This window comes from Portunus trituberculatus, chromosome 47 (assembly GCF_017591435.1).
Source record: "Portunus trituberculatus isolate SZX2019 chromosome 47, ASM1759143v1, whole genome shotgun sequence".
Taxonomy (NCBI): Eukaryota; Metazoa; Arthropoda; class Malacostraca; order Decapoda; family Portunidae; genus Portunus; species Portunus trituberculatus.
In genome coordinates this window covers 38,023,159-38,039,637 of record NC_059301.1, presented here as the reverse complement: position 1 = coordinate 38,039,637, position 16,479 = coordinate 38,023,159, and the positions used below count along the sequence as shown (strand labels likewise).

General features: G+C 42.0%; 1 protein-coding gene across 7 annotated transcripts in view; it reads left to right on the top strand.

Moving 5' to 3' along the window:
• The window catches only part of LOC123498242 (protein abrupt-like), a 328,757-nt gene that overhangs the window by 116,001 nt on the left and 196,277 nt on the right, over positions 1 to 16,479 (top strand). For all 7 annotated transcript variants that reach the window (XM_045245419.1, XM_045245418.1, XM_045245417.1 and 4 more), the window contains one exon: positions 8,776 to 8,875. In XM_045245419.1, coding sequence (XP_045101354.1) covers positions 8,776 to 8,875 — 100 coding nt within the window. The remainder of the gene's footprint in view (positions 1 to 8,775; positions 8,876 to 16,479) is intronic.

The window sequence follows — 16,479 nt, the reverse complement described above, 5'->3', positions numbered from 1 at the left end:
ATGTAGAGAGTGATGGTAGCAGCGGCGACGAAAGTATTGAGACGTTGTCCACAAGCAGTGGCCTGTCATGCAGCCCTCCTGCCTCACCCCCCACAGGTGCTGGTAGACAAACAGATTTCCCACTTCTTTCAGACCCATTCTCTGACACCAGACCTAACCCTCTACCTACATGTAACACTGATTTTCCTGATGTACATCCTAGTATTATTCTACATCATGAAGCCAGTGCTATGAGTGCTCTAGACTGTTTTCAGTTATTCATGGGGAAAGATGTGATTGCTGCTCTGTGTCTCTGGACCAACACACGTGCTGCATATTTTTTTAGAGACAATCCCCACATCAGTCCTAAGAAATTTATGGGTAAAAAGTGGTCTAATGTCAGTGAGGAAGAGATGTATGTGTACATCTCATTGCAGCTTCTCATGGGACTAACACATTTACCCAAGATATCTGACTATTGGAGTACATCAACACTGTGTCAGGGCCCACCTGTTTTCAGAGCTGTTATGAGTCGTAATAGATTCTCTCAGATTATTAGATTTTTTAGGTTTTCACACCCTGATGATGCTGTCCCCAGGATGCCTATGACAAAAATTCGTGCTTATTTTGAGTTGTTACGTGGTAAGTGCATGGAATATTTTTCTGCAGGTGAACATTTTGCAGTGGATGAGTCACTGATTTTGTTCAAAGGCAGACTGCACTTCAGACATTTCATAAAAACAAAGCGTAAGCGCTTTGGTATGAAACTCTTTGCATTGTGTCCTAGTGCTAGTAACGCAAGAGGCTACACCTGGAATTTTTGCTTATATACACCTGCAATGTATGAAGAGATGAGACAAGACCCACAGCTTGCTATCCTCAGCAAGTCTGAGCGTGTTCCTGTGCATCTAATGCACTCACTTCTGAATCAGGGAAGGCACGTTGTTTTAGACAACTGGTACTCTTCCCTTCATCTGGCTGAATATTTGTTGACCAAGAAGACTCTGACTAGTGGGACCATTCGGACAAACAGAGGTGTGCCTGATATTATCTCACGCCAGAATCTTCAGAAAAAGCAGTCTGTATTTGGACGAAAAGAGGATGTGCTGATCGTCAAATTTTGTGACAGAAGATTGGTCCACGTTATCACAACCAAATATACAGCAGGGTACAAAGAACAATCATATCATGTCAAAGGTGGGGGGAGGGAGATGCTGCAGAAGCCCCTGCCTATTCATCATTACAATGACCAGATGGGTGCAGTTGATAATGTTGATCAGCTGTTGGAACCATATGATCCAACCAGAAAATCTTACGCATGGTTCAAGAAGATTGGTGTACACATGATGTCTAGAATGGTACTCAATGCTAGAGTAATATATCAAAACTTGCATAAGTGTAGCACTGGGTGCAGTGAATTCATAAAGCTTGTTGTTCATGAGATGTTGCAAGAGTACAGTCTAGGGTATGCCAGCTTGTGTGTGGTACAGAAAGAACAACAGCGCCCAAGAAAAACCCAGAAGAACAGGAGTCCCAATGCTAGCAGCAGGTGCACAACTCCCACCACCAACAGCACGTGCACAACCCAGCACGTCAGGAGCTGCAGCCACACCAGTGGTTCATGGACTAATGACTATACCAAGCACAGCAAACACACAAAGGCCACGTAGACGGTGCAGGATTTGTACTACTGAAGGCAAGAACAAATGGACAAGAAAATACTGCCCTGCCTGCAAAGATTTACCTGGATTATGTTCGCCTGAACATTACCAGATGTATCACAGCCAGCAGTAAACATAATCCCATTCCCCATTTTTTTCTTTTATTTTTACAAGTTTTCTTTACCATCTCTTTTCTTACAAGTCTTTCTTCATTTATTTAGTTCTTATATGTTTACGCAATACATACACTTCACACAATGCACACACATAGCACTGCACTTACACATAAAACTGTGACACTGGCGCTATACTTTGTGTGAGCATGTGTCGCGTCTGGCCTGACCTTACATGGGAGCGTGCTACGAGTTGTCCACGCTTTCGGCCACAAAGGACCATCCAATTTTTGCTAGATGTCATCGTCACTTGCAAGATAAATAAATACATAATTTTTCTATGTATTCTGTGATTTTCAGACTAATATATTTTATAGTTATCCAAGTATGAATGGTTTAGTGCAACATATGTAAAATCAAGGGAAAAAGTATCTTAATTATTTTTTTTTTTTTACCCAATTGACATGTTGTGGGGTTTCTCTGATAGAAAACATAAATATAAATAATATAGTGTGAACTGGGTGTTTGTGAGAAGAAGTTGAAGACTACCGCACGGACGATGCGGAGGAGCGCGTGGGCAGTCGGTTCGGCATCGAAACGTCTTGTTTACATAAGGTTGACGGGTCGGTAACGAAGGGGTTTAATGCCCGCACCCCTCTTACGGATGTATTTAACAAAGTCCGCTGAATTGCTGGTAAATATTCTGCTCCTCCCCCACCAGTTTTGTTGTCAGCTGGGCGAACGGTGGCAGACCCTAAGACTGTCGCCGACCTTTTCGCAGAGCACTTTGCCAGTGTTTCCCGGAAGGATCCTGCAGCCCCGGGCGCACGTCACCGCCAGAGAATGGAATTTCTCGGCATAAATCTTTCTTCCTCTGGAGGGGAGTCCTATAATGTCCCCTTCTCTGCCTCCGAGTTGCTGACTGCTTTGTCCCAGTGTCATGACTCTTCTCCTGGTCCAGACGACATTCTTTATGCCTTTTTGCGTCACATGTCTGACCGGGCTTTTAACTTTTTATTAAATGTATATAATATGATTTGGCATACCGGTGACTTTCCATCTTCTTGGGCTGTGGCAGTGGTTCTTCCATTTCCGAAGCCTGGGAAAGATCATCTCCAGGCTATGAATTACCGTCCTATATCTTTGACGCCTTGTATTTGTAAAGTGTTAGAAAAGATGGTAAATGTAAGACTCATGTGGTACTTGGAGAGGGGGAAGTACCTGTCATCGGTACAGTATGGCTTCCGTAAGATGAGGTCTACTACTGATGCTCTTTTATCCCTGGAGTTCTCTATTTGTGAGGCCTTTGCTAATCACCACCACCAGGTTACTGTATTTTTTGACCTGGAGAAGGCCTACAACACAGCTTGGTGTCATGGGATTTTACGTTCCTTGTTAAATTTTTTTCTCCGTGACCACCTTCCTATTTTTATCCTGCAGTTTTTATCCAGACATCTTTTACGGGTTCGAGTGGGGAGTGTTCTCTTCGATGCTACTGCTCTAAATGACGGTTCACAGTTGCAATAAATGGTGTTATAGATACTCTACCGGATGGCGTTCACAGCTCTTTATATGTGGACGACTTGTGCATCTCTTTTACTGCTACTAGGATATCACTGATTGAACGAAAGCTCCAACTGGCAATCAATCAAGTGTCCAGTTGGGCCAACATAAATAGTTTTTGTTTCTCCACCTCAAAGACTGTGTCTATGCATTTTTGTCGTAATCGTGGCGTTCATCCAGATCCCGATTTATATTTAGCCAATAGACGCATCTCATGCGTGGAGGCCACTCGATATCTTGGCCTATTGTTTGACAACTGTCTTACTTGGGTTCCCCATTTCCGTTTTCTTAAAGCGTCTTGCAGGACGGCACTATCCCTTTTTCGGGTTTTAAGTCACACCTCCTGGAGTGCAGACAGGGACACTTTGCTGCTTCTGCACCGTACACTCATACTCCCAAAACTGGAATACGGCTGTGAGATCTCATCCGCAACGGATGCACGGCTACGCCTGCTTGACACCGTGCATCATGCTGGAGTCCACGTGCATCATGCTGGGGTCCTCTTGGCTACGGGTGCATTTCGGACATCTCCAATACCTAGTCTATTAGTAGATGCCGGATTCTGGCCGCTCGACCTTCGGCGCCAGTCTTCGATGCTCCGGTGTTGGTTTCGCACCCACCGTCTTCCTGATTCTGTACCTTGTCTGTCAATATTGCGGGACTCTTGTTCGGAGGTATATGTCATTCGACCTGGTCTCCCTAAACCTTTTGGCCATCGAGTTGCAAATCTCATGGCGGATTGATCTATCGACACCACTCCTGTGTACTCTTTCCGTCTCCCACGAGTTGGTTATTGGCAGCTTCCTGTTATCTCATTATGCCCTCCTGCCATGGATGGCAAGAAGGATTTTCTGCCAGCTCTGTCCCACACACGGTTTTTAGAACTTTTTTTTATCCATTCTAATGATATTCCTGTTTTTACTGATGGTTTCAAATCTGACGCAAGCGTTGGGTTTAGTGTGGTTTTCCCCTCTTTTTATTGGTGTGGCAGCCTTCCTTCAGTGGCATCCGTCTTTACTGTGGAGCTGTCTGCCATAGTCCTAGCTTTACAAATAATTTTTACTCTCCCGGTTTCGTCTTTTTCAATTTTTAGTGACTGTCTCAGTGCTCTTACTTCTCTCTCTTGCACTATATCTTTTAACCCTTTGGTTTTATCAGTCCTGGAGTGGCTATATCTTCTTACACAACGAGGATATCATGTTGGCTTCTGTCGGGTCCCTGGTCACATTGGTGTTCCAGGGAATGAACACGCAGATTGCCTTGCTAAAGAGGCAGCAAGTTGCGCTCCATCTCCTGCCCCTGTTCCGTTTAGAGATGTCTTTCCTCTAATTCGTGAGGCAGTTGCAGCAATTTGGCAGAGGAGATGGCTAACGGGGGTCGCAACCTCGAAAATGGGAGAGATTATTACTTCCACACTCCCTCAGTGGACTTACACCCATGTCCGGGATCGCCGTGCACAGACTTTATTGGCGCGACTTCGTATAGGTCACATGTACCTTACACAAAGGTACCTCCTGACCTTACTGTGATGACTGCTTGGTGCAGCTCACCGTACGGCACCTGTTGGTAGAGTGCCCTAGTTTGATCTAGTTATGACACCGCTACCTCTACTGCTGTAGCGGTAGAGATAGTGGTGTCTATTATATCTCAAAGGTCCCTGGACCAGAGTGTCTGGCCCAGGGCCATGACGTTTTTCGGTTTCTGGGAGAAACTGGCCTTCTCCCAAAGCTTTGAATTGTATTCTTATTTTATTATATGCATTTTAATATTTTATTTAGTTGTATTGTATTTTTTAGTTTGTAGATACTGTATTGTTTTTAACTTTTTTTATATAGTTTTTTTTTAACTACTGTCATTTTAAATTATTGAAGCGGCGCCAAAAGACCTTAGCCGTTGTGGCGCCTTATTCAAAATCCATCCATACATCACAAAAAACTTTAATATGTTTACCCATTAAAGCCTGCCTAAATGCCTGAAGAGTAAACAAAATGGCATTAAGCTCTAGAGCATTAATGTGAAGGGAACTTTCCTCCAAGAACCAACTACCACCGGTAGACCGATGGTTAAGGCTGCCACCCCAACCTACCATGGAAGCATCAGTGAACATTTCAAGATCCGCAGCTGCCCTGAAAATGACCCTATCCTGAACAGCGGCATTGTTGCACCGCCAAAGTAGCTCGGACTTCACGTCCTCTGAAATAGACATCACAGCATCCAAGTCCCCATGGGAGTGCTGCAATGCATCTACCTTGGCCTTTTCGAGTCTCCTGTAATGAAGTTTACCAAGCACGACTGCTGAGGTAGCTGCAACCAGAATCCCAATCACACGCGCCACTTGCCTAATCTGGGCTTCCTCCTTGTGCATGAGTTCGTCACAAGCACGAATAAGGTTAACAACTCTACGTTCAGGCAATCCAATTTCCATGGTCTCAATGTTAATGATATTGCCCAAATATTCAATACACTTAGTCGGGGCCAAAACTGACTTTTCCTCATTCACACAGAAATCCAATCTCCTCAGCAGAGAGACTGTCCCTCACACATGCAATGCAACCTGCCCTTGATTTACTGCAAATAAGAGAATCATCAATATAACTGGTTATGGTGTAACCCTGATTTCTCAGAAAGGAATAAACAGGTTTCATAAGCTTGGTGAAGATCCTAGGGCCTGCTGAAACCCCATTAGGGAGACAAGTGAATTGATAGGTCACACCTTGCCATGTGAAACACAAAAACCTTCGCTATTCTTCTGCAATCCTAACAGAGTAATAAGCATGCCTTAAGTCCACCGAAGCCAAGTAGTCACCCGCATTAATAAGTTTCACAGCAAGTTCAAAGTCCTCCATCTTGAAGTGAATGTAGGAGATATGAAAGTTAAATTTCTCTAAGTTCAAAACCATTCTATATTCCCCATTCCTTTTCTTCCAAAGGAAAATGGGGGAAATAATTTGCCTTGGCAGTCTTTCTGTGACGGAAATGACCTTAAGTTCAAGCAATTTGTGAATTTCATCATAAATAACATCCTGCTCCACTTTATTGAACTTATATTCAACACTTACTGAAAATAAATGTTTCACATCATACACATTAATGTCCAGATGGCAATGCTCCATGAAGTCTAAAATAGTAGGATCACTAGTAAGTTTCTGCCATTCATGGACAAACTGGTGAAGCCTACCACCCTCAAAACAATCACTTGCCTGAATTAGTGCCGGGGCTTGAAGGTGCCCCGGCTCCTGGTGTTTTTTGAATCAGTGTTGTGGGACACCTGGGAAGTTCTTTGTGCACCCCTGAAGGCAGCCCTCCAGAACCTGTAAGGCAAAAAACAGAGGAGAACCCTCTTGCCAGTGCAGAGTGCCCAGAACCCCGAGTCTTGCCACCCGGGAAGCGCCAGGAAAAGGATGGCTTCTTGGCTGTAATAGTAGACTTAAGCTTCACTGATTCCTCAATCTGTTTCACACTCTTAGATACATCATCATCAAAGAGGAACCGAGTCATTGGGACTTTCTCAGAACAAAGGTGTGTGAATTTCTGATTAAGCTCATGCTTCAGAACAAACCTTCTAGCAAGGTTGTTCCTGAAATTTGCATTTCCTAACAAGGCCAGGGCACTGTTAATCATGGCCACTTCCTGGACCATCACTGGGTGCTCCTCGTCCTGGGCCACCTTGTCCAAAGCAAGCAGTGACCTGGTAATAATAGTCGCTGCCCTCAAAACATCCTTATTAACCTCCATCATGCGAAAGCCCTCAAAACATCCTTATTAACCTCCTTCATGTGAAAGTCCAGTCTTCTGGCTTCCAGTGGCAAAGCATCCAGAACTTCGGGGCTACACTCCACTGCGGACAAGGCAGGACAGTTGGAAGGCCGTAACACACACTCGTCCTCAAAGAGTGCTTTGTGGTCGTCTTCCCGAAGCCCACGGTCAAACAGAAAGTTGACCATTTCAGCCACTTTATCATCAATTGCATCTGAAACCACCTCAGGTGGGCCAAACACCTTGGCACTCTGAAGCAAAGGACCCACAGTAGGGCGCGGCACGCTTGCAACGTCCACATCACTACCGGCCTCCCCAAAACCCAAGAAATTAACTGGAGAAGCCGGACAGGTCAGACCATGTGAGGGGCCAGCCCCGTCATTAACCCTTGGAGGCCGTGGAGAGGGAGAAGCACCTGTGGCCACTCGTGCAGGTGAAGGAGGGGGAACAGACCTCCTATCCGATTTAAGCTGGTTAATCTCACTTCTCAACTCCGCCAGAGCATCCAAAACCACGTTCCACTGGGAAGGAGGGGCCGAAGGCTGTGTAGCTGCAGGTTGAGGGCAGGTGGTATTGAGAACCACATCGTGTCAGCATGCGCCATGACGAGCCCGGTGCTTTGACACCCTCCCGCCGGCGACGAAAGGAACACTCTAGCCAGAGTCACTGCCCCTGCCACTAAGATCCTGGGAATGGACACTGGCCCTCCTAGAGGCAAAAGGAGAGGCAATAGGACCGGCGGCCCCATCATCACTGGATGCGGGGGACGACATGAGGAACAGCTGATCGTCTGTGGAAAACCAAAACAAGCCGTAAGTTCGTATGTTCCCCACCGCACAGAAAAAAACACTTGGCACTATACCGCTCTTAACTTAGATAACGGATAGTAGGCACTGTACCTGCTTTGACAGGGGACGTGGCCTTGCTGCAAAAAAAAACAAAACAATGGAAGGGCACCGAAGCCCAACACCGCGTCCAACTGGTGTGGCAGATTGAAAGCAACTGGCGATCGGCGTCGTGTGGCAACATCTCGTGTGTTCGCTCCACCTCAGCAGAGGCGACTTGCTGACGTAAAATTAAACTCGTATGGAATTAATTAAGTTCGAGTATTGAGTCTCCACTGTATATGTTTTATTATTTATACAATACACTGTAATTGTATTTAGATATTTCATGATTTTTAGGGGGCACATATGAAGGTCTTGGAACACATTACAAATTTTTTTATTCAGTCTTAAGTCTGCTATGCAATTGTTTGCTTTATGATTGGATTTTCAGGAACAGTTTATGATTGTATATTGAGGAATATATGTACTATGGTTGTTAAATGTTGACAGATCAACTTTATCAACTTGGCTTGGGATCATTAGGCCAACCTGTGTGTATTTTTCTGTTCAGAGTTCCTTTTTCTTTTACTTGTAGCAGGTCACAACTTCTGACTTACACCAGGTCCCTAATCATTGTTAGGAGAATAGAGGCTACACTGTAAGAAATACAATTCCCCAAAATATCTACCTGAAACGGGATTCGAACTTGAGCTCTCCCAATTGTGAATTGGGCACTATTCACTGCACTACTGCGCTGTGTCTGTTGTAACATGTTATGAGCTTGTGATGTGCTGTATTCTTATATCTGTTTTTTTAGTGGAGATAACTTGTTTTTTCTTTTGTATGCTCTTTTTAATGATGGTTAATTGGTTACAGGTTAATGTACGACAAGCCAACCTAGCATCTCTACTAAAGACTGCTGAATCACTGAAAATCAAGGGCCTAGCAGTTCCTGAGGCAAATTTTGGAAGCCTAAGTAAGTAATTTGTGTCAAATAAGTTTTATGGTTGATAAAGAAGAGTAATAAGAAGATCAGCAAATGTCTTTTTAAGATTTTTAAGGTGTAGTAAATATGACTATATCATAATCTCCATAGCTACATGATTTCAATTTGGTAAAATGTCTGATTGTGGGTTTATTAGTGGAATGCTTTTATATTAATTAATAACTTGAAACTTTCTTTTAATTTCAAGGCAATAAGTTGTGCTCTGAAAGTACCTCATCACATTTTCTTTAATCTGTAATCTCATACATGATCTGAAAATTTTCTTTCAGTTTTATTTTAGCTTAAAAAAAATAAAGGACACAGGGAGGGAAATAGGAGTTAAAAGAAAAAAGAGAAAAAAAACACTTGTGAAACCATTTTATTCTTGTAGAGGTACTTTGTTCAAATGAGTGAATTACATTTTGGTTGTTTGTTTTGTTTTTAGACAAAGGCCTTGAAGAGAAATGAGGAAGTTTGGCTTAGTAAACAATGGAAGTCTTGGGGAAAGGACATTTGTACACAGACTGGTTGTATTGTTAATTCTGTTTTCCCTGCTCTGTCTCATGAATTATATTGTTATTCTACTAGACACCCCATGGATTGGTAATGAAAGTCTTTATAGTACTGGTGTTAATGCTATATAGCTAAAAATTTCAATTCATGAACTGTTGTTGTGGACTTTGCAGGAGCTTTTACTCAACTCTCTCCGAGTAACTTTGCTGATGATCATTGGCAATATTTTAATAGAATCATAAATAAAGAAATGTCTATTGATATGTGCAAATCTGATTGACTTTTATCTCTCATCATATATTGTCATCAATAGGGATTTCCACAAATCAACCACACAATCACTTTGTAAGGACATTGTAAGGCACTCAAAATGAATTATGAAGATTGATATATTTTGTGAAAAAACAAAACAAAGAAAATATATTTCTGGAAATATGCTTTCTATGATAAGATATCAAGAATTAAGATTTTTGATGGTAGAGTGAGCTGGGATAACACTGACTGATTAGTAGAAGAACTTCTGATAGTAGCTGCGGTGGCGAGTGGACGTATTGCGTGTGCGCTCCGTTTTTGGCTGTTGTTTTTATAGTTAGCGAGTGGTGTTTGTGCTTGGTGTTTGTGTGTGGTGCTTTTGAGTGTTAGTGAAGTGAAAGGGTGTACTGCAAGTGTTAGATTAGAGTGAAATAGTAGTTAGAATCAGTGTTTGTGAGTTAAAAGTATTTTGGTAGAGCGAGGAGACTAGGCTTGTAACCGTCAAGTTGACCTTGAAAGAGGATTAGTTGACCTCACTTAGGCCCCCCACCACCGCGGTTCCCCACCCGCTGTCACCAAGTATTTTTATTTGTTTGTGAGTTAAGAGATTGTAAATTAGTATGGCGGTAGCTACTGAGGTATATCAGAGTGTGATTGAGTGCGTGAAAGAGAGTGTTGAGGTGGGATTGGGAGAGTTTGTTGTGTGTGAGATGTGTGGGCATGACAGGAAGGTCGTTGACTTTTCTGAGTGTATGGTGTGTAGGCTCAAGAGCGAGAATTTAGTTCTTTCTCTTGAGCACCGAGAATTGCGAGAGGAAATGAGAAAGCTAAGTGAGGGGAAAAGTGCGAACGAAGTTCTCATCTTTGAGTTGAAGGAGGAGGTTAAGAGGCTTGGGGAGGCAGTGGAAAAAATTAGGCAGGAGATCAGTGTTAGGCCGAAGGTTGGACCTTCTGAGGGCGACAGGGTGGCTTGGCCCTCTGTCGGGAAGAGCAGAGTGGGGAAGAGGGAGCAGGCGAGCCAGACTGGGAAAGATAGTAGTCAGGATGGGCAGAGATGGCAGGTTGCGAGGGAAGGAAAGCGGAGGCAGTTAGGGAGGATAGGACTAAACCTGTTGAGTGTGAAAATAGGTTCGGTTTGTTGGAGGGGAAGGGGGAGAGTGAGAGTGAGAGTGAGTGAATGAAGTGGTTGTGGTGAGTGAAAGGAGAGAGAAGGGGGTAGAGGAGAGGAGGAGGATGGTTGTGCCTAGCACACCTCAGGTGTGTGTGGTGGGTGACTCTCAGGTTAGGTATTTAGATAGCACTTTCTGTGGGAAAGACAGGGATAGGAGGACGAACGTGTGTATGCCTGGTGCAGGTGTGAAGGCAGTGAGTGAGGAGGTGCAGAAGAGGGTTGGGGGATGGAGAGGAGGGTGTAGTAGTTTTGCACGTAGGTGGGAACGATGTCAGAGCAGGTGGGTCGGAGGAGTTAGTGGCAAGATTTCGGGAAATGTTAGGCAAGATAAGGGAGAGTGGTAGGAGGTGTGTAGTGTCAGGAATCTTGCCTCGTGTGTATGTTAGCAGGAATGGTTGTCTAGAGCCATTGGTGTGAATGATCGGGTAAAAGGGATGTGTAAGGATGTGGGTGTCAGCTTTGTGGATGTATGGGATAGGTTCTATGGGCGAAGGGATTTGTATGCTAGGGATGGTGTGCATCTGAGTAGGAAGGGTGTGGATGTGCTGAGTGGATGTCTGGAGGGGAGTTGGGATGGAGTGTAGGGGTGAGGTAGCAAATGCATTCCAGAAGAAAGATGTTAGACATAAATTAGATAGGATAAACAGAGATAGTGAAAAGATTAGGAAAGATTTCCAGGTGCAAATAGGAGAGAATAAGATTAGGATTCCAAATAAGGAGACAGCATCTAGGAAGGTAGCAGGACTTAAATGTTTTTATGTAAATGCCAGGAGTCTTAGGAACAAGAAGGACGAGTTATCTAGTTATATAGTTGAGGAGGACTTAGATGTTGTATGTGTCACAGAGGCATGGGTAAATGAGGAAAAGTTTAGGAAAATAGGAAAGAATATGAAGTAGATGGATACATTATGTATTTACACCAGAGAATTGGTAGGATAGGTGGAGTAGTTATTTATGTAAAAAAATCCTTCATTTCCAGTCAGGTTAATGGTATTAAGGTAGATAACAGAGTAGAGTCCTTATGGCTGGATGTTAGAGTAAACAAAAGTAAGGTTATTAGAGTAGGAGCTTTTATAGACCACCTAACCAGTCAGCAGATGTAGACAACCTTATGGTAGATGAGATAAATAGGGGGTGTACTAGTCAGACAATTATCTTAGGGATTTTAATCTTAAGTCAGTAAACTGGGAGAGGATGGTAGGAGATGCTAGTGAAAATAAGTTTATGGAAAGTTTTCAGGATAACTATTTAGTGCAGATGGTAGATAAACCTACTAGGGGGAGGAAGGTTTTAGACATAGTACTAACAAATATTGAGCATTGTTTAAAGGAAGTTGAGGTAGGAGAGACTTTAGCAAACAGTGACCATCATATAATTAGATTTATCATTAATTCCAGTAGGGATAATATAGTGAATAAGACTAGAGTCCCAAACTATCAGAAAGGCAATTATGGTAGGTTACGTCAGTTATTAGGAGAGGTAAACTGGGAAGATAGTTTTGGAAATAAAACTGCACAGGAGATGTGGGATATTTTTAAGGTTGTAGTAAAGGGTATAGTGATGCAGTGTATCCCTTACAAAGATATAAGGCAGAGAAACAGGAAGCCATTATGGTGGACTCATGAGATAGGTAGACAGATCAGAGAGAAGAAGAGGGCATATAGAGAGTTGCAGAAAAGTGGGAAGATGTAGATTTGATTAGGTACAGACAGGTCAGGGATGATTTGAGTAAGGTTATAAAAAAAGTAAAAGGCAGGCAGAGATAAAACTAGCTAGAGCTGGGAGTAAAGATCCCAAAAATTATATAGTTATTACAAGGTCAGTGATAAAAGAAATAAAGATAAGATTGGACCACTCAAAAAAGATGGTGTAGTAGTGGATCAAAATGAAGACATAGTAGAATTATTGAATGAACAATTTTCTTCAGTATTTACTAGGGAAAGAATAGGAAATCCTGTTACAAACAGTGGGACAAGTAGTTTAAGAGCTTTAGAAAATATTGATATAAAACTGGGAATTATTAGGAAATTTATTCTTGAACTAGATGATAGGAAAGCTAGTGGTTCTGATGAGCTACATGCCAGAGTTAATCTTTGAAAGATCACTTAGGTTTGCTGAGATTCCTCAGGACTGGAAGTTAGCTAATGTTACACCAATATTTAAAAAAGGTAGGAAGGATGATGCAAATAATTATAGACCAATCAGTTTAATTAGTATAGTATGTAAGATACTAGAGAAAATCATTAAGGGTAGTATTTGGGAGCATTTAAATGAGAATAGATTAATTAGAGATACCCAACATGGCTTTAGATCAGGGAAGTCCTGTCTTACAAATTTGCTCGATATCTTAGAATATATTACAAAGGAGTTAGATGATGGAAATAGCATAGATGTTATATATCTAGATTTTAGCAAGGCGTTTGATAAGGTACCGCATAGGAGGCTAGTGTACAAATTGAGACTACATGGGATAGGGGTAGGTTAGTTGATTGGATTAGTGAATGGCTTTCTGATAGGAAACAGAGAGTAGTATTAAATGGGGCAATGTCTGAGTGGAAGGAAGTGGTTAGTGGGTACCCCAAGGATCAGTGCTAGGACCTCTTCTTTTCTTGGTGTACATTAACGATTTAGATATAGGAATTAGTAGCAAAGTATCAAAGTTTGCAGATGATACTAAGATAGCATGTGCAGTACAGGGTGAAAAGGACAATTACAGAATACAACGAGACCTGGACAGGCTGATAGCATGGGCAGACAGGTGGCAGATGGAGTTTAATTCTAAAAGTGTCAGGTTATGCATTTAGGTAAAGACAACACAAACTTTAGCTATGAGATGGAGGGATGTTGGCTAGAGGCAGTAGAGGAGGAAAGGATTTAGGAGTAGTGATAGACAGGACTATGAAATTTTCAAAGCAATGTTTAGAAGCAAGAAATAGGGCAAATAGGATCCTGGGTTTTATAAATAGAAATGTTAGTTATAAAAGTAAGGAAGTGGTGCTTAGCTTATATAATTCCTATGTTAGGCCCCATTTAGAGTATTGCATACAGGCCTGGTCACCCCATTATAGGCAGGATATCAACATGTTAGAAGCAGTTCAGAGAAGAGCAACTAGGATGATACCAGCATTAAAGCGCCTGGAGTATAGAGATAGATTAAAGGAATTAAACATGTTTTCATTTGAGAGGAGATGTATAAGAGAGGATATGATAGAGTTATTTAAAATGTTCTCAGATACAAACTACATAGATGTGAGATCTTTCTTTACCTTAGAGGAGGGAAGTAGGACTAGAAATCATGGCAGGAAGATTAGAAAGCAAGGCTGCAGGTTAGATATAAGAAAATATTTCTTTAGTCATAGGGTGGTAGACTTCTGGAATGCATTGCCAGAGAGGGTTGTAAATAGCACTAGTTTGACAATGTTTAAAAACAGATTAGATAAGCACTTAAATTTACTAGATTTATAATTATGTATAGTGCTGCATGATAGTTTTTATAAGAAATTTATTATAGTTAAACAAGACATGATCCCCATGTATGGGGATCACAGATTGTAGGGGAATTCACTGCAGGACTTAGCCCTTTTAATGGGCCAAATATTTAGAATTAGTATATAATGTATTGTGTACTTGTAAGTGTATCTTTAAGTACTGATGACGAGGTCGCTGTGCGACTGATACAGGATAACCTAGATGGGCCCTGGTGGCCCTTTGTTATCCTATTATTTATGTTAGGCCCTATGGAAAAATAGGGGTTACGTTCCCAGATCCTCCCAAGAAAACACTTTTTTTTTATCAGAAAGACTGAAGAAAAAAACAATAAATGAAGTACCCAACACATTTTATTTAACTACAGTACTAGTACAGTAATACTCCGCTTAACAAACAGGATAGGGGGTGTCAAAGCTGTTCTTAGAGCGGAAATTCGTTAAGCAGACATAATTTTCTCATAGGAAATAATGGAAATAGGAGGGATGCGTTCTGGGCTGGTCCCCAACGTACCACATGGGTTAAAAAACAATTATATATATATATATATATATATATATATATATATATATATATATATATATATATATATATATATATATATATATTTATATTAGCTTTTTACAAGCCTTGTCCCCAAGAAAGGATTATTTTGTGATTCATAAAGTGAAATCTTACATGGAATACCAAAAAATAAAGCAGAGATGATGAGATCGGCCACAGACGGCGTTCACTGTGGCGACTTGGCTGCTTCTTCTTGTGACCTTTTTAGCTTGGCTTGTTTTCTTTCACCACGATATTACATTTGTCTCCACTCCTCTATTGCCTGCTATAATGAATATCATATCTTAGTATTCATATACGCTCATGCCATGAGGATAACCTGGACTCCGTGGCAGTGAGTGATAGTAAATTTATTAATGAAATACCGCAGTATTTCATTACTAATATCCAGCTTCACTTTGAGAGTATGAGACTTCCTGGTCTTAGCAACACTAGGCGACATTGCAGGGCTGGTTGCAGGGCTTTTTGGTGGCATGTTGAGCGAGGGAAGACGAGCTGCTGCTGCTGCACATTGTTATTGTTTTGAACTAAGAGCGGGGAAGGGTAGGGGAGTGAGTGGTGCGCGTTTTGTCCATAAGAGGTGCTGGTGTATTTAAAAGCTTGTCAGCTTGCGTAATATGGTGGGGTTTTCAAACTTGGAAAAAATTACCTAGATAAAATTTTGTTAGAACGAGTTTGGTGTTCATTATATCAGCAGATGGTAGTAAAAGGAAATGTTCGTTTTGTGAATGTTAGTTAATTGGGGGTTGCCTGTACAGTAATACTCGGCTTAACCCCTTCAATACGGTGACGCCTATGTGGGCGTCATGAAGCCCCAGTAGCAAATACGGTGACGCCTACGTAGACATCATATTTTTTTTCTGAGCTTTTTTCAGTTCAGTTGTCCCGTATAGTGTGTTGGATACCAACTACACACGCCGTATGCTGTCCTTGAAATCCTAGTGCTCCTCCCACCATCCTTTTCTTCACCAATCACTAAAGATAAGCTACATGCATCCTGCCTTGTGTCTAAAATTACCCAATGGCATAGACTGTTCCCATCTCTCTCTCTCTCTCTCTCTCTCTCTCTCTCTCTCTCTCTCTCTCTCTCTCTCTCTCTCTCTCTCTCTCTCTCTCTCTCTCTCTCTCTCTCTCTCTCTCTCTCTCCCTCCCCTCTCCCTTCCCTCCCTCCCCTCTTTCGAAAGATAAGTTACATGCCTTGTAACATTCGTGAAAAAACACACACACACACACACACACACACACACACACACACACACACACACACACACACACACACACACACACACACACACACACACACACACACACAAAGAGTGATCATGCAGTTTTGGAGTTCAAGGTGATAGATGAAAAGAAATCTAGAAGAAATGAAGAATATAAAGTGGGAAGATGGAATTATGCCGACAGATTTTGGAAACCTAAGGAAATTCTTTCAAGAGAGAAATTGGATGAAATTCAAGAGTGCTAAGGGAGCAAATGAAAAGTGGAAGGAATTTATAAAAATATACAAAGAAGGTGAGAGAAAATTTGTACCAATAAGACAACATAGAGAAGTTGGAAAGCAGGACTGGTTTAACGATAGATGTGAAAAGGCTAGAACAAGAAA